At 42.5% G+C, this 15,519-nt stretch overlaps 1 protein-coding gene across 1 annotated transcript in view; it reads right to left on the bottom strand.

Annotated features, from left to right (window-relative positions):
• Window positions 1-15,153, bottom strand: part of RASSF3 (Ras association domain family member 3) — a 64,498-nt gene extending 49,345 nt beyond the window's left edge. The window contains exon 1 of the mRNA XM_036894986.2: window positions 14,870-15,153. Coding sequence (XP_036750881.1) covers window positions 14,870-14,980 — 111 coding nt within the window. The 5' untranslated portion in view covers window positions 14,981-15,153. The remainder of the gene's footprint in view (window positions 1-14,869) is intronic.
• Window positions 15,154-15,519: the final 366 nt, after the last annotated feature.

Below are 15,519 nucleotides of genomic sequence, written 5' to 3'. Positions count from 1 at the left end.
CCAACACTCAGGGCCGGCAAATGGTCCCACATCTCCCACCTGACCCCTCCACTTCATCCCCACTCTGCCTTCATTCCACCTCAGTAACTGAAGCCACGGAGGATTGGTGATAATTCCTCCTGAGGTGGATGTGACCCGATACAACAACCCCTGACAGCCACAAAGAACAAGTCAGGGTTTTGAAGGAGCTTTTAGCATTATGTTTCTATCTTTTTTGGTGCCATAATTATACATACATAATTATACATAATTATACATATCCCCTAGATAGGGGAACCTTTTTATTTGTGGTTCAGCCCATCTTTTTCCCTTTTGACCACTAAAATTGCTAAAATCAGAAAGTGTCTATATAAATGCACTGCCAATGTGTAAATTCAGAGATACTTCAAAGACTATTTAAAAACTGTAACATTTAGGATCTTGAGTGTTGGTACTCTACTCACTGCGAAGTGCTAACACAACATTTTAGTTCATATAAACCATTCTGACATAATGCTCATTTTCATATGGCCAACATTTCAAATTAAAGCAAACACAAAATGTGAGCAGCTAGCTAAATCACCCCTCTCTTCACATTATCACAGCATACATTTCCCAAATCTAAAATGCACCACAGAATTTTACAGATACTAGGGTGTGCTTAATGAAAAGACCAGGAGTCCCTAGAAAAATGTGTTATTGCCATGGCTGAAAACAAAACTTTGTATACTTACGCATTTTAAGCATGTCCCTTCTAGCGAAGAGAGTAACAGAAAACCTGAGACTCTCAGGTTAAAAGGAACCATTCCACCTAGTCCATTCCTTTAGAGTTACAGTTATGTCATTCTAAATTATTCCATAATCCTGCAAATGTTTAAAAGTCCAATTTTAAAGAAATATCTTTCCCCACAGAGTCTTCCTGAAATATCCCCTGGTGTATATATGAAATTAGAAACAGATGAGAAGAAAGTTCTAAATGAACTGCTCAGATTAAAATAATTCTTCTAGGGGAAGACAATGCCTCAATAATGAATCAAGTTAATCATCACACTCATGAATCATCTGACATGGCCTCCACAAAGCAAAGCTCCCTAGCCCTCAACAGCTCTGTCATGCTCATCAGGAAGACAATACTTACATAAATATAGCTATAGCAATCAGAGGACAAGACATAAGAAATGAGCCTCGGACTGGGTAATTCTAAGATCAGTGAACCTCAGGCTGAGTACGGCACTTTCTACAGAGTGTGGGCAAGGGGGGCAGAAACATCAGGAGCCTCACATTTGGCTATGCTGGAGTAAACAACAGGTTGATGTCTTATAACGGGTATCCACTTGCTAAAAGACATTTTCCAAGAATATTTACCTGGTAAATTTATGTGCAGACCAGCTGGAATAAAGGAAACACTAGAAACAAAGGACAGAATTAGATCTCCCAAAGGAAATGAATATGCTTCCTCGCTCCCAAATGCCGCACCCACCCACCGACAGTCACCCTTCCGGGAAGCACTGCAGTAAACTACCCTGTCCTAGCCCTCCTAGGCAGCAGATGACTCCCAGGCGTTCATCCTGCCCTGTCTTTAAGGACCGCAGCACAGCTGACGGGCTCTCTTTCTTCAAGAGTTTTTGACACCAAATTTGTAACTACTGCAATACAGAAGTTCAGAACGATGAAATGTTCTCCTTGGCTTGCATGAAACTCACTCTTGTTGGCACTACATACGGATGACTTAAACCATCCCTGACCACACACCCCCACCTCCTTGACAGTTCTCTCCCAAGACATTCCCTCTTCAGTAAAAGAAGTAATTCTACATATTTTACTCATTTCTCAAACACGAGGACTAACCGAATCACTTCAGTTCAACCCCACCCAACCAGATATGACCTAATACAGCTAATATAGCCAAACTAATCCATCCGGCATTTCTAATACAGTTCATGGAATCCCTTTCATGCCTTATCGCTGTTACTTGCCCTCTAATCAGGAGTTCACCTCTAGAATAAATTAACCATTAACTCCCAAAGTTACCTCTGCTAGTTAATAAAATGACTGGGCCTGGGATGTAGGTCTCCATATCGCCAACCCAATATACTTTCCATTTCACCTGTATGTCTCACTTTCACATGATACAGAATCTATTATCACTATGTGTTGTATTATTACTCCCCGAAAGAAAAGAACTCTGTTTCACTGCCTCCACCCAATTTTTTTCTTATGATTCTGACACCAATCTGATCAAATGAAAACCAGGTAGTCACTCAGCAAATATTGACAGGCTGCCCTCTGTGCCCGGTGCAAGGCACCATCCCAGCAATGAAGATACAGTGGTGAACAAGACAGACACCGTCTGCCCTTGCAAAGCTCACAGACAGGATACTCTGCAAGGCTTAAAACTAAATTAACACAAATCCTGATGCACACATCAATGAGCTAGAATATCATCTTTTCCCAGAGTATCAGAGTACTTCATCAACAGCCTAATCGATTCATAAATTTAGATTCTCTGCTTAGATATAAATTGTTCAGGCCTCCAAATGCAAATCACTACTTTGCAGATAAAAATAGACATACATGAATGAGATGGAGAAATAAATTCATTTTTGAACAACTATTTATCAAGTCTCACCTCCAATATTATGGTAAGCTGAGAATTTTAAATCAGTTTCTAAGACACAAGATACATATTAAAAGGAGCAAACGATTTGTAGTTATCTCTAAATGCACTGACAGTTTGGGGAAGGGTCCATACTTATAGTAATGAGCACTTAGTAATATACATAATTACTGAATCACTATGTTGTATGTGAAACCAATATAGTATTGCATATCAATTACATCTCAATTTTTAAAAGTAGAGTTTTGAAAAGCTATTTCACTAACTGCAGTGGGCATAAATTTTCATTTTAATTAGAAATAAACAATAATAAAACAAAATTAACATTGGTGATGCTGTCATTCTTGCAATTATGTAACAATTTATAATCTAGGGATGTTTTCCGCACACATTTTCTCATTTAACTTTTCTATATCTGTTTTAAAGATGAGTAAGTTGATACTCAAGGAAATTAAGGAACTTGGCTCAAGCTACCAACCTGTAAATGAAAGATCCAGAACCAAGATAATCTCCCAATTTTAGATTCACAGATTTTTCTGCTGAGCCACACTATCTTAGTAAAAGCTCCCACCGTATTGTTTTTAGTCATTTTAACGTCCAATTATAAAATAAGTCACAGGAATGAAATGTACAGCATGGGGAATATAGTCAATAGTACTGTAATTACTTTGTATGGTGACAGACAGTAACTATACTTATCATGGTAAGAATTTTGTAATGTATATAAATGTCAAATCACTAGATTGTACACCTGAAACTAATAACTATTAATATTTATAATAAAAATGGTACATAAATGCCCCCAAAAAACCAATGCTGACAGCAGTAGAAGTAGTTAACCTTTAATGTTACATGTTACACATATGCTAATGTTCTAAGTCTTTTATATGAATTATTGATAATATAACTTACCTAAGAACATAAATTTTTAACAATTTTAAGTGATTAAACACATTCACAATGGCGTTCAGAATAAACAACCAATTTACTGCACAACACATAACCAAAGAGGAGGGGAAGTTGAGGACAGAGAGGGAATAGCAAACTCCAAGAGGCTCACGTGACCCAAAGAGGTTTCCCAGCAGATTCCGAAACTCACGCAAGTATTATAGAGCATAAATGAACTGTTAGCCAACAAACAGATCACGTGACTCGCCGGCTGCTCTAACGCCCTGCGTTCAAATGTTGCATAAGCAAACTTGTCTGTGAACTGTTGGCTGTGTCCAGCAATGCTGAAATCCCTGAGAGGAGAGAGCGCTCTGTGGGTGGGAGGCCAGAGGGCTGGAACGGTGCCACCGCGGGGCTGGACGCTAATGATAGCTGCAGCATCTCCCTTTGCAGCGCGCTAGAGTTCACATAAATTACCTCATTTAATTTGATCTCCTGAAAATGAGAAACAGGACACTGACTAAGTCCCTAAACAATGAGCCCAAGACGATTCAGACCTTGTGGCGAAAAAAGGAAAGCCCCCGGAAGCGGTATTTGTCACCAGGTCAAGCCAGCAGCCTTGAGCAAAACTGCAGCCAGAATCCTACAGCCACAGGCAGATAAGAGAAGAAGAACAGAGGAAGTTGAAAATGGGGTGGTGGGGGGCGGGGGTGGAATTCATACAATGTGTTAACTTATACATAAACTCTTGAACCAAAGAACCACTTTCATATCTTTCCACTGGGGTGGCTTGCGCTAAAGGAAAAAGAAAATGGTGAAGCCTTTGATAGGTGGCCTCAGGCTAGGTCAGGAGGAAAACTATCCCTTTACCAGGAAACAAAGCACCACAGTGATGCTGAACATGGTTAAAAAAAATAAAAATAATAAGCCTCCAGGAATGACTAAAGCTCCTTCCTGATCAATTACACTGAGATTCCCAATTCATTTCGGTCAATAAAACCAGAGAGGCACACCTAATGTCCTGCCATCTTCCCCTCCTTTCTGGGTTGTTAGCTGCTTCTAATCTCCCTGCATGGTCAGTTTTCCACTCAGCCAGCACTCTCAAATGAGAAAAGTACACGACCATATATATAGTAGAACCTTTTGAAGGTAACCATTATTATGTGCTACTCTACAAAGGAGGAAATTCAGGCTTAAGGAACTTCCGTGACTTGCCCAAGATAACACAGCCAAGCACTGATTTAAACTAAGGCTGCCTCAACAGCTGATTGCTTGCAACCAACAATTCAATTAAGAACACGCACTCATTTAGCCAGTAGCAGAATCTAATCTCTCCACCCACCACCCGGCCTTTTGAATAGTAACCGCCCACACCTTAGACATTCCAGACCGACTGTCAGTAAAGCTGCACAGAACCACCTCCAGGGAGGATGGATTTCAAGTTGATTTGCTGATATTGGGTGCTTTATTTGCCTTTCTGAAAGCAGAGCCTTCCCCTACAGGACTTGACTCTGCCCTCTCCCCCAAAGGCAGGAGTAACTCTGCAAGTTCCTAGAACTAACTTCCTCTGGCGGAGACCAACAGGACAAGGACAGCCTCGGGTCAAACCCCACCTCAGCACAGCAGCACCACACTCTTCCCAACCATCTGCACCACGTCAGGAAAGCGAGAAAGCAGCTTTTCAACTTCAGGAAGAGCTGGAAGGGCAGCACACCTTCCTCCCTAAGGAAAACTGGCAAGAAAAAGCAATCCACAAGCCTGTTCAAACAGAAACAAACCTTAATTGGACAAAAGTATCATTGTTTCTTTAAAGCGCCTACATATTATTTACCTTTTCCCATAGCTGGGAAATCACTGACCAAACACTAGTACCCCTGAATTCACCACTCCCTGCTATTAAACCCAGACCTGCTTAAGGCCCAAACCAGTACAACTTTGGTTGGTTTCATTTCTCATCTCAAAGTTCCACTTAATTTAGAGTCCAAATAAATCAACTGAATTTTAATTCCCTTGGAAAGCTCCATTAACTGTAAAACACTGTGGAATGTTAAACTTCATTTCAGAATTGGTATTTTTCCTCCTGTGTAATACATGCAGCTATGTTTTTCTACTTTCATAAAAACCTTTCATTTCTGTCTGCTTTGCTGTTTAAGAACTATATCGGATACTTACAAATTTCTATGACTTAACTGGCAAAATGTCAAAAAAATATTCCTCAAAACAATTATTTGTGGGAAATTTTCAGAGTAAGCTTGTCTGAGCCGCCTAAGAAAATGTGACTTAAGGAGGGTTCATAATCTAGTCAGAAAAAACTCTCCAGATCTTATTAAAAGATTCACTTAATTAAAATAGTCTGTACAAAGAAAAATTTAAGTGAGGGCAAACTAGGAATTAATCAGATTATAAGAGATTAAGCAGAAATTACTGACAGAGGCAAGCCTTAAGTAGACAGTAATGCCAGATTCCATATAATTGCAATTTTTCAACAAAAGACAGTAAGCTTGAAAGTACACAGTATAAAAATCCTCTTTGGTAGGTGAGGTTTTTAGTGGTTTGCCCTACCATCCTTTTTTTAATACCTACTATTTATAACTTAGGTTCCTCCAAATTCTACTTGGGTGGCTGGAAAACTGATGCTGAATTTCTTGAAATTACAAGCTAAACAGGCATTTCCAGTCATCCTTTTTCACGTGGTTAGTATAAACAACACATAATCCAGCCCCACCCTCTGTATTCCATGATGTATTCACAAAACACTGCTGCTTTCTTAGCAATGCCTTTCCTGCATCCTGCGTCCTGCGTCATTATTACAGCAGTAAAAGTATTTTGTTCTGAGTTTCAGTGATGTCAGCCTGAAAAACACTCTGAAGTATTTCAAAATGCCAGTGTATGTAATGTCCCATTGGTACAGAGTAAGTCAAAAAATAACCTGAAGTTCAGCTCACCACAAAAAATGGGAACCACCTACCCAAGCAAACTATGCATAGGGCTGAAGAGCAATGCTCTCTCAGGATTTCCATAGACCTAACACATGGTCAAAGGCCATGAACCATGCTTACAGCGAGAGGAAGATAGACTTGTAAGTATAGAAAAATATTAACTAAAGAATGCAAATTAAATCACAATGAAGTGCCTTTATGAAGTTTTCCCTCTATTTTAATGACTATATCCAGTGGGGCTAAGGATTCAGTGAAACTAGTTAAAAGTATATATCCTTAAATTGGCAGTACAGAACTAGAACCATACAAATGATCATACCCTCATGTTCGGTTTGGTAAAACCCATTATGTGTATCTATCCTAATAAATATCAATCCATAGTGGACAAGGTTTCTTGCTTAAGATGTTCACTACACTGTTAAATATAGCAGCAAAAATTAGAAACACTCAGGTTTTCCAATATTAGGGGAATAGTGCCTATTCAATAAAATACCACAAAGACATCAAAATGATAGCTGAAATCATGCAGCAGTATCTCCTAATTCTAAGATTAAATAGCAGGATTCAAATTTGTCAGTACAGTAGTCCTCAAAAAATTAAAAACAGAACTACCAAATGATCTGGCAATGCCACTTCTGGGTATAGATCTGAAAGGGCTGAAAGCAGGGTCTCTTAGATATTTGCACCCTTGTTTAGAGCAGCATTATTCCCCACAGCCAAAAGGTGGAAGCACCCAAATGTCCATCGACTGAATGAATGGATAAACAAAATGTGATCTATACATACAATGGAATATTATTATTCAGACTTGCAGGAAATTCTGACACATGTGGATGGGCTCTGAGAATAAAATGACAAACACCGCAGAGTTTCACTTATGTGAGCTACCTAGGCTAGTCAACTCATCCAGGAAAAGGTAGAATGCTGGTTGCCAGGAGTTGGAGGCAGGAGAAAACAGGGAAATTGAGTTTCAGTTTCCAAGACAAAAAAGTTCTGGCAATTGGATATACAACAGGGTAAATATCCTTAACACTGCTACACTGCTTAAAAAATGGTTTAGATGGCAAACTTTATATTATCTGTATTTTCCCACAATTTTAAAAAAATGTCAGTACAGTATGATTACATGTACGTCAAAGAGACAAGTAAACACTAGGAAACAATTCCACAAAATAATATTTGGATTAGGACAGTGAGATAATGGGCCATTTCAACCAAACTCTGTGATGTGATTTTTAGAGGACTCGTTATTAAAAAAATAAACTCAAGAACACTGATCTAGCTACCCACTAAACCTTAAAATATTTCCACTAGAAATAACATGCTTATGAGAAATTACTCATTTTTTAGCATATACAACACAAAGATGGAGCCAATTTTTGAACTAAGATCTTGCTCCTCACCATGGATGAGAGATGATCTATACAGACTACTAACCAGCCTCCATGAGAACAGGTTCCCATCTGTTTTGTTCACTGCATCCCTAGCACCAGTCTAGAACATTGTGAAGAGTCAAACACGTCAGAAATGAATTTAGGAAACTACTTTCACAATCTTAACACACACACACACACACACACACACACACACACACACTTTGCCCAACCTGCATTAATTTTGTGAACACACTTTGCTGATTATATTCTAAATATCTTAAATCTGAGATCTAAATCTATTCTGGCCTCCAATTCCCAAATTCATCCTTTTTCCACCTCTAATTATCTCACTTCGTTTAGCATCTGGAAAGAGAACTGATTGCTGCAATATTTAAGTAGTAAATTATTCTTCGCTGACTGAATCACGTAGCAGCAGTTAGCAATTACCGTCCCATAAACTGCATGTCACTCTTGTTGCTTTCATACTCTGAAATAATGAGCCCTATTCTCTGTAAGCTGAAGGCAGAACTGTACGTTAGTATACCATCAGGACAAGTTTCATCCTATCAACTCATGTGGACAAAAAGGGAAGTTACCCACACACAGAGTTTCACAACCCCAAAATGCCGGTATGCACGTGACCCAAGATACAGTGAGGGAAACTATTCCCAACAGTAAAGGGTAAGTTCCCCTTCACAGAGAAAAGCCCTCCTGGAATGCCTCGGGGTCTTCTGCACCATCTACAGGATGGAGATCCTGGCAAGAGCTAGTAGCTCTGCTTTAGCAAACACCACTGTCCAACAGAGATACAATGCAAACCACATATATAATTTAAAATTTTCCAACTGCCATGCTAAAAAGTAAAACAGGTAAAAATAAATGTTATTTAACTCAATATATCCAGAATATTATCATTTCAACATGTAATCAATTATTTTTAAATTACTGTGATATATGTTATATTCTCTTTCCTTGTCTTGGAAAGCTAGTGTGTACTTCATACTTCTCAGTGCCTCTCATTTCAGGCTTGCTGCATCTGGCTAGTAATTCCCACATTGGGTGGTACAGTTTTACAGTGACTGTCACTTCCATTTCATAATACTTTGACATGTAGTCCACATTTTAATCACTTTTTTTTGGGTTTCCTAATGCATATCTGACCCTCTCCGTTAAAAAAAAAAAAATTAACAAGTAAACAACAACCATTTGACTAGTCCACTTACAGCCAAACGAAAACTAACTACTGAGAGAAACCTGGAAGAGTAACCTCATTCAAGAGTTTGGTAAACTCAGGTTGGTGTTATTAACTCTGCTTTATGCATTTTATATCCCTCAGCATGATTATGTTTCTGTTGCAACACAGACATCCACAAAGTTAGGACAAGAGATGACTTTTTTCCAGGGACACACTCTCAGTCAGTATTTCCATATAAATAGATGTATGTATGGCTTTACCACCCTTTACACAATAGATGTGTTCCTGAAAAACTGAACAGTTAAAAGTTTCCTTTGCACTGAAGAAATACACTTCTTTAAAGGAAAAGTAAAGAGATGTTTCATCTATTTAACAAACTTTTAAAAAATATCACTAAATGACACTAGGTTCTTCATTTTGTTCACTGTTTTGTTTACTGCCAAACCTGTGTGTGTGTGTGGCGGGGGCGGGGGCGAGCAACACAATTCTTCCATGTCACCCTCTCAAAGAAGTCCTCCTAAGCCACCAAACCAAAGCAGACCCCCCTTCTCCTCTAAAGCCTTTTGCTCTTTCCCTTCATAGCAAAAATAAACTGTTTGCAAAAACAATCTCAAATTGTTAGAGTGAATGAATGAATGATGGACTTTCTTAAAATAAGGAGGAAATATATATATATAGTGAGTTATACCTAAACTAGTAATAATAGATATCACCAACATAGTCTATTTTTAAATGACAACACGTGAAGATACTCTGGAGGCTTACAGTCTAGTTGTGGAGGGGGGAAAACTATGCACATTAGTGAATAAATGAAAACTCACAGTACCGAGTACTGGACTCCCACCCGAAATGAAAGGCTTTCATCCGTTCAAGTGCCTACAAAGTGCAGAGCATTTATTTTATACTGGGTAAATATGCTAGTCTCTGTCCTTACTAAACAAAATGTAAGAACGAAATATAATTTTTGCTAGGAAGGGAAAGAGCAGAGGGCTTTAAGAGGGAAGGGACAGCCTTCAGATTGGCGGGTCAGGAAGACTTCTCTGAGAAGGAGTCATGGGTGCTGACATAGGAAGGAGAACTGAGAGAAGCTAATACAACTAGAGTTCTAGTTGTATCTGCTGTTATTTAAAAGTCATTGCATAAGCAAGTGAACAGTAAATCTGGGCCTGTACCATAGGTAATGCTTGGTCAGAATTAAAAAAAAAAATCCCACTAGGCAATACGTTTTAGCCCTTCGATGAGACAAGGATACAAACAGGATAAATTAGCCAAAAAATACCCCATTAAGAGCAGCTCCATGGCACACATCTATCTTACCCTCTCTTCTGTCTTCACCATTCCTTTGGAAGAGAGGCCTGGGCTAGCTAATGGCACTGGGCCAAATCAGAAGTGTAAAGCAAGCCTCAGGCAGGGGCCTTTATCCAAAGACAGCTGCTTATACAGAAAGTTGGGGGTAAGCAAGAGCCAATGCTCAAGGCTAAGAGTCAGTGATCAGGCCACCCTAGGAAGCATTTGGTCAGTCCCCTTTTTTTTTCCTGCTAGAAAATGAATGTTTACAGTATGACATGCACTGACTGTCTAAAAAGAATAACCACATTATTGGATATTTTTAGCTTTTCTCTTCATCAATGTTTTGTGTCACTGCTTTCCAAATAATTCCTAACCTTGCAAGTTAGCCAGAAGAAGTGATGGGGTAGAGAATGTATTGTTCATACATGAGGGCATATAAAATTGGTGGCTAATTTTCTTTTGAAATTCAGTTAAAGGAATGTGCCTTTTTGAGTCCTGCTCCCACTAACACAAAATTCCAGTGGACTAATACTACAAAAACAGAATTCATCAGACATGGAGACAAGATGTACAAATCACCATGCACGGGGCAAAAGGACTGGTAGGAATGTTTATATTCAATAACATAGGGATTTTTAAAAGTTAAGATAGCCAAAATACCTTTCATGTTACAAACCATTATTCTTTTGCCCCAGTGATCTAATGCAAACACTGAATAAAACAGTACAATTCATTACTGCTGATTTAAGCAGTAAGACACACACCAAAAGAACAGCCACAGAAATATTTAAATTATAATATAAAGAGAACCCATAGGGTAAGCTTGAGGACTGTTATGTGGAGGCTCACAGTCTTGCCTCATTAAACAATTCTTCACTAAAGCTTTTTTAAAAAGAATGTGTGGTTCAGAGATGACTTCAAGTTTTTCAAGTCTGCTTGGCTATTACATTTCGAAAGCAGAGAGTTTGGATTTTGGGGTTTTTTTCCCTCACTTCTTTATTCCTATTAACTACCAAAGGCTCAGGCAGAAAAGCGATTAACTTAGCTATGGGGTCAGACATGCTCCATTAGATTATATTAATAATTTCAGCCCATTTCTACTCCTGGAAGTCTAAATGGGTAGAAAGGGAAAATTTTAAATTACAGTACTTCCCATGTTCTTGGTTCTGTATAAAACAACCCAGGAAAACCATAGGTATTAATTACAAACACCATAATGAAAATATATTCAGTCAACATTTTAAGAAACTCCTAAATTATAGATGTCCATATTTACAAAGGGAAAAATCAAACTTTAAAATTATTCTTGTAACTGAGAAGTACCTAAAAGGAAAGCGTGGTCTGAGTCAGAAAACCTGAGCTCCAGCGTCTCCCCTATCCTAAGTGTGCAGCTGCCAACAGATCATCTATCATGGTCTTACCTTTCTTTAGGGCAACCTTCCAGAGGGTTTTTGGAAGAATCCTAAAATACCGTACATTTGAAAACCCGTAAAAAGCCAATTATTATCACACCAGGAGAGCATTCATTCATTCAACAAATAGTCACTGATTGACCACTGGGTGGCAGGTACTGATGGAGACGCTGGGACTAAAGCAATAAACGGCATCCAAACCGCCCCACGCAGGCCATGTGTTCATTCCTCTTTATATCCTTCAGACAGGTTTTTAAGTCATTTTCATTTTTTTAAGAGTCTGCTAACATAAAAGAAGAAAGGAATAGGTAACATTTTCTTTACATCTATAGAATTTTTGTTATCATTGGAGACAGAAAGAAGTTGGCCTATGTTCCTTTGCCTAGCAAAAGAAAAGACATTTCTCAGTACCCCCCTCTCCCTGTCTCCCCATCCTGCATTTACCACAGACATCTTGCTTTCTCTGGGTATTTTCAAGAGCTCTAAAAACCATGTTTTCCTGTCTTTTCCACCAGGTGGTTCATCACACACACTCACACACACACACAATCACTGTAATCCTCATGGCAACACCTCTCTTTCCACTTCTGAAAAGAGAAATTTCACTTCCACACTTTGCTTTATTCTTACAATCACCAGCATCATAAAAAAAAAAAAAAAACTCACCTAACCTTAGGTAAAAGGAATGTTCTACACTCACAGTGCCTTGCTTTGTAAGTTTTACTTCCTTAACTCCTGAATCTTATCAGGAATGAAATGGACACAGTCACTTTTTTTTTTCACTCAGTCACTTCTTAAGTAAACCGAAATGCTAAAGTTCAGTTTAAAACATATGTTTTCCACCTGACAAATTAGGTTCTTTCACTCGGCACCTTGCTTGTGTTATGTTAGAAGGGGAAATACACAGGCAATAAAGCCTCCGAATATACATAACAAGGTCTTCAAGGAAAGAACTAAGTCTTACTATCCTGATTTTCAGCACATTATTTCAAAATACTTTATGTTAGACTAATTCTAAAGGCTACATAAGTAACATTATATGGGTATAATATATTTGCCAGATGAATATTATATAAATTCATGAGTATAACAGACACACTGCGTGTGTATAAACTCAAAACAAAACCTGATGGGTTTACTTTTGACAGCACTACAGCCTTCCCATACAAGTCCAACCAGGAGAGCTGGCCCTTGTGAAGGAGGAATCTCACACCTGGAGAATCCAAGCAGCATCAAGTTTTCTGGAGATGAAAGGCCACCTTTGCACAGACTTGGAGCTAGCACAACCACCTCTGGCAGCAAGCTCTAAAAGGGTGACAGCAACATAAGTGGAAGGAGAAAACACAGAGCGGAGAAGGGAGAGGAGGGAGGCCAAGAAAGAAAAAGTGAAGAAAGCACAAGGAAATGCAATTCTTCCATCAAGGGCAGGGGAGGGAGGGCATGCTGACTTCCAAACTTCACAGCAAACTGCTCTCAGAATACAGTACTAAAAAAAAAGAAACCACTCACTAGGGACTGAGTGTTTATGAACCACCCCCCACTCCCGGGTCTCCCAAGCTCACAGGATGAAGCCCTAACTTGAAAGGATTTGGAGGCGGGGTCTTTGCGAGCTCGTTAGGCCAGGAGGGTGGCCGCCACCATGGGAGCAGTGACCCTAAGAGGGCTGGAGCTAGCGTTTCCTCCCTGTGAGGGTCACTGCAAGGCAACTGTCTACAAACCAGGAAGCCCGGGGAGCGGTCCTCGCCAGAACCCATCCATGCGGTCACCCAGATCTCCGACCTCCAGCCTCCAGAATTGTGAAACATAGCATTTGTGTTTAGGTTACCTAGTCTTAGTAATTTGTTACAGCAGCCCGAGCTAAGACGTCACTCAAAATGACTAGTAACGAGTACGCCCTGAAACCTCGGAAAACAATAAACTGAGGGCGTGGACTGACCCGGTATTTCACTCAGGATTACCTGCTACTGAGCAAGGGCACTTGGCTTTCCTCTTGCCCTTTACCGTCCCCTCTCACCTTTCTTCTGCTTGGGGAGTAAAGAAGTTGAAAAGACTAAAACCTCTGAGTCATAAAAAGAAATCTGACCTCAAAAAGTGGCCAAATGAACTTAAACGGTCTGGCAAGGAAACCCTGACACGTTACTCTGTGCTCATCACTCCCATAACTCATCAGACGACCCTGAACGATTTTCCTTGCTTCCAGCCTCCAGGACTGATTCTCAAAGCACTGCTTGATGCGCTTTTTTTTTTTTTTTTTTTTTTTTAAGAGTAACAACTTTGTTCCATTACAGCCTTCTCTAATCTGCTGTGCGCACGGCTGGCTTGGAAGGGCTTCCTGGGGCAGCTCCCTGAGCCAGGAGGCCGCGGGTTCCAACGGGTCCACCCCGGGCGCCCCGTTTCGGGAGAGCCTCCCAGAAAAACCACTGCCGCGGTCGGCGAAAGCGGCCCAAGCTCCCTTCCGTCCCTCCCCGAGTCAGGCTTCCCACGGCATGCTTCCTCCAAAAAAGGAAGAAACCCGTCTAAGGCTCGACTCTCGCCCGCTTGTATTTACCTAGCACCGGAACTGTTTGCAAAACATTCAAGACACCTATAAACTTGACTTTACAGGAAACGCACAACCTTGACTCCTATAACCCAGGTTTCGTGAGCGCCTACTATCTCCGCGGCGGGGCCGGGACGCGGAAGGTGTGTGGTGGGGGGCAGTCAGAGCGGCCACGCCTGGCAGCTACCCGGCTCCATGCCACCCTGGGGCCACAGGCCGCTGGGAGGACTTGCAGGGCGCGCGAGGACCCGACCGCGGGCTCGCGGGGCGCGAAGGGCGTCCCCGGAGGGGGAAGCGCCGGGAAGGGCAGGGACGCCTTCACGGCCTCAGAACGGTCCCCGGCAGCCGGCTGCGCGAGGCGGGGCGGCGGGAGGCCATCTGGCGCGGAAGGCAGGAGCGGGCCTTCGGCGCCCCCGCCCTCCTCGGCTTCCCCTCGCGCAGGGCTCCCCCCGGCCCGCCCACGTGCGCGGCAGGACTCCGAGATCTTTCCAAAAAAAGGCAGAATCCCCTTGGCGGGGGCCTTCTCCTCCTTCCCCATGAGCATCCCGGGCGCGCCCCACGGAGACACGTGGAGTCGGGCGTCCCGGGACCCCCGAGAACGATGGGGTCGCGGCTGCAGCGCCGAGCCACTTACTTGCTGGCCGGCGCGGGGCTTGCCCTGGGGCGCCCTCCTGAAGAAGGAGGTCCTGGCGGTGAAGAAGAAGTCCTCAGCGTCCTCCTCCAGGCTGCTGTAGCCGCTGCTCATGCTGCTGGTCCCGTCGTGCGCGGCCGCGTCCCCGGGCGCAGGCGGCCAGGCTGGGGGTGCAGCGCCCGCCCGCCCCGCGAGGTTCCCGGCGCGCGGCCCAGAGCCGCCGGCGGGCCGTCTTGCTGCAGCTGCGGCCGCCGCTCACTCCGGCCGTCCCGGCCCCTCCCTGCGCTGCCCGGGCCCTAAAGCGCCGTGCGACCCCACCCCCGCGGCCCCGCCCCCGCGTCGCGCCCCTCCCTGTGAAGCTCGGGACACTCCCCGCTCAGGTGGGGCGGTGCCGTCGGCCCCCTCCCGGCTGGTTGCTCCTCCCCGGCTCCCTGGCGGAACCCGGAAAGCCCGGGTGGACGACTGCTTCTCCGGGGATTGTGTGCGGGTAGCTTCCCAGACCTCCCGGAAACTGCCGATTCCTCGGTGATCCGGCCACCCGCCCCAGCTCCCCTAGCTCGGGTTTTGGGGAGGACAGGGTCAGAGCTGGGAACTTTCTCCGCTGTCCCCGCGCCGTTCGCCCCCTCCCGGGGCCCAGCTGGTCCCCAGGCCCG

Source organism: Manis pentadactyla, chromosome 10 (genome assembly GCF_030020395.1).
Source record: "Manis pentadactyla isolate mManPen7 chromosome 10, mManPen7.hap1, whole genome shotgun sequence".
NCBI lineage: Eukaryota > Metazoa > Chordata > Mammalia > Pholidota > Manidae > Manis > Manis pentadactyla.
This window is presented reverse-complemented; position numbering and strand designations above follow the sequence as displayed.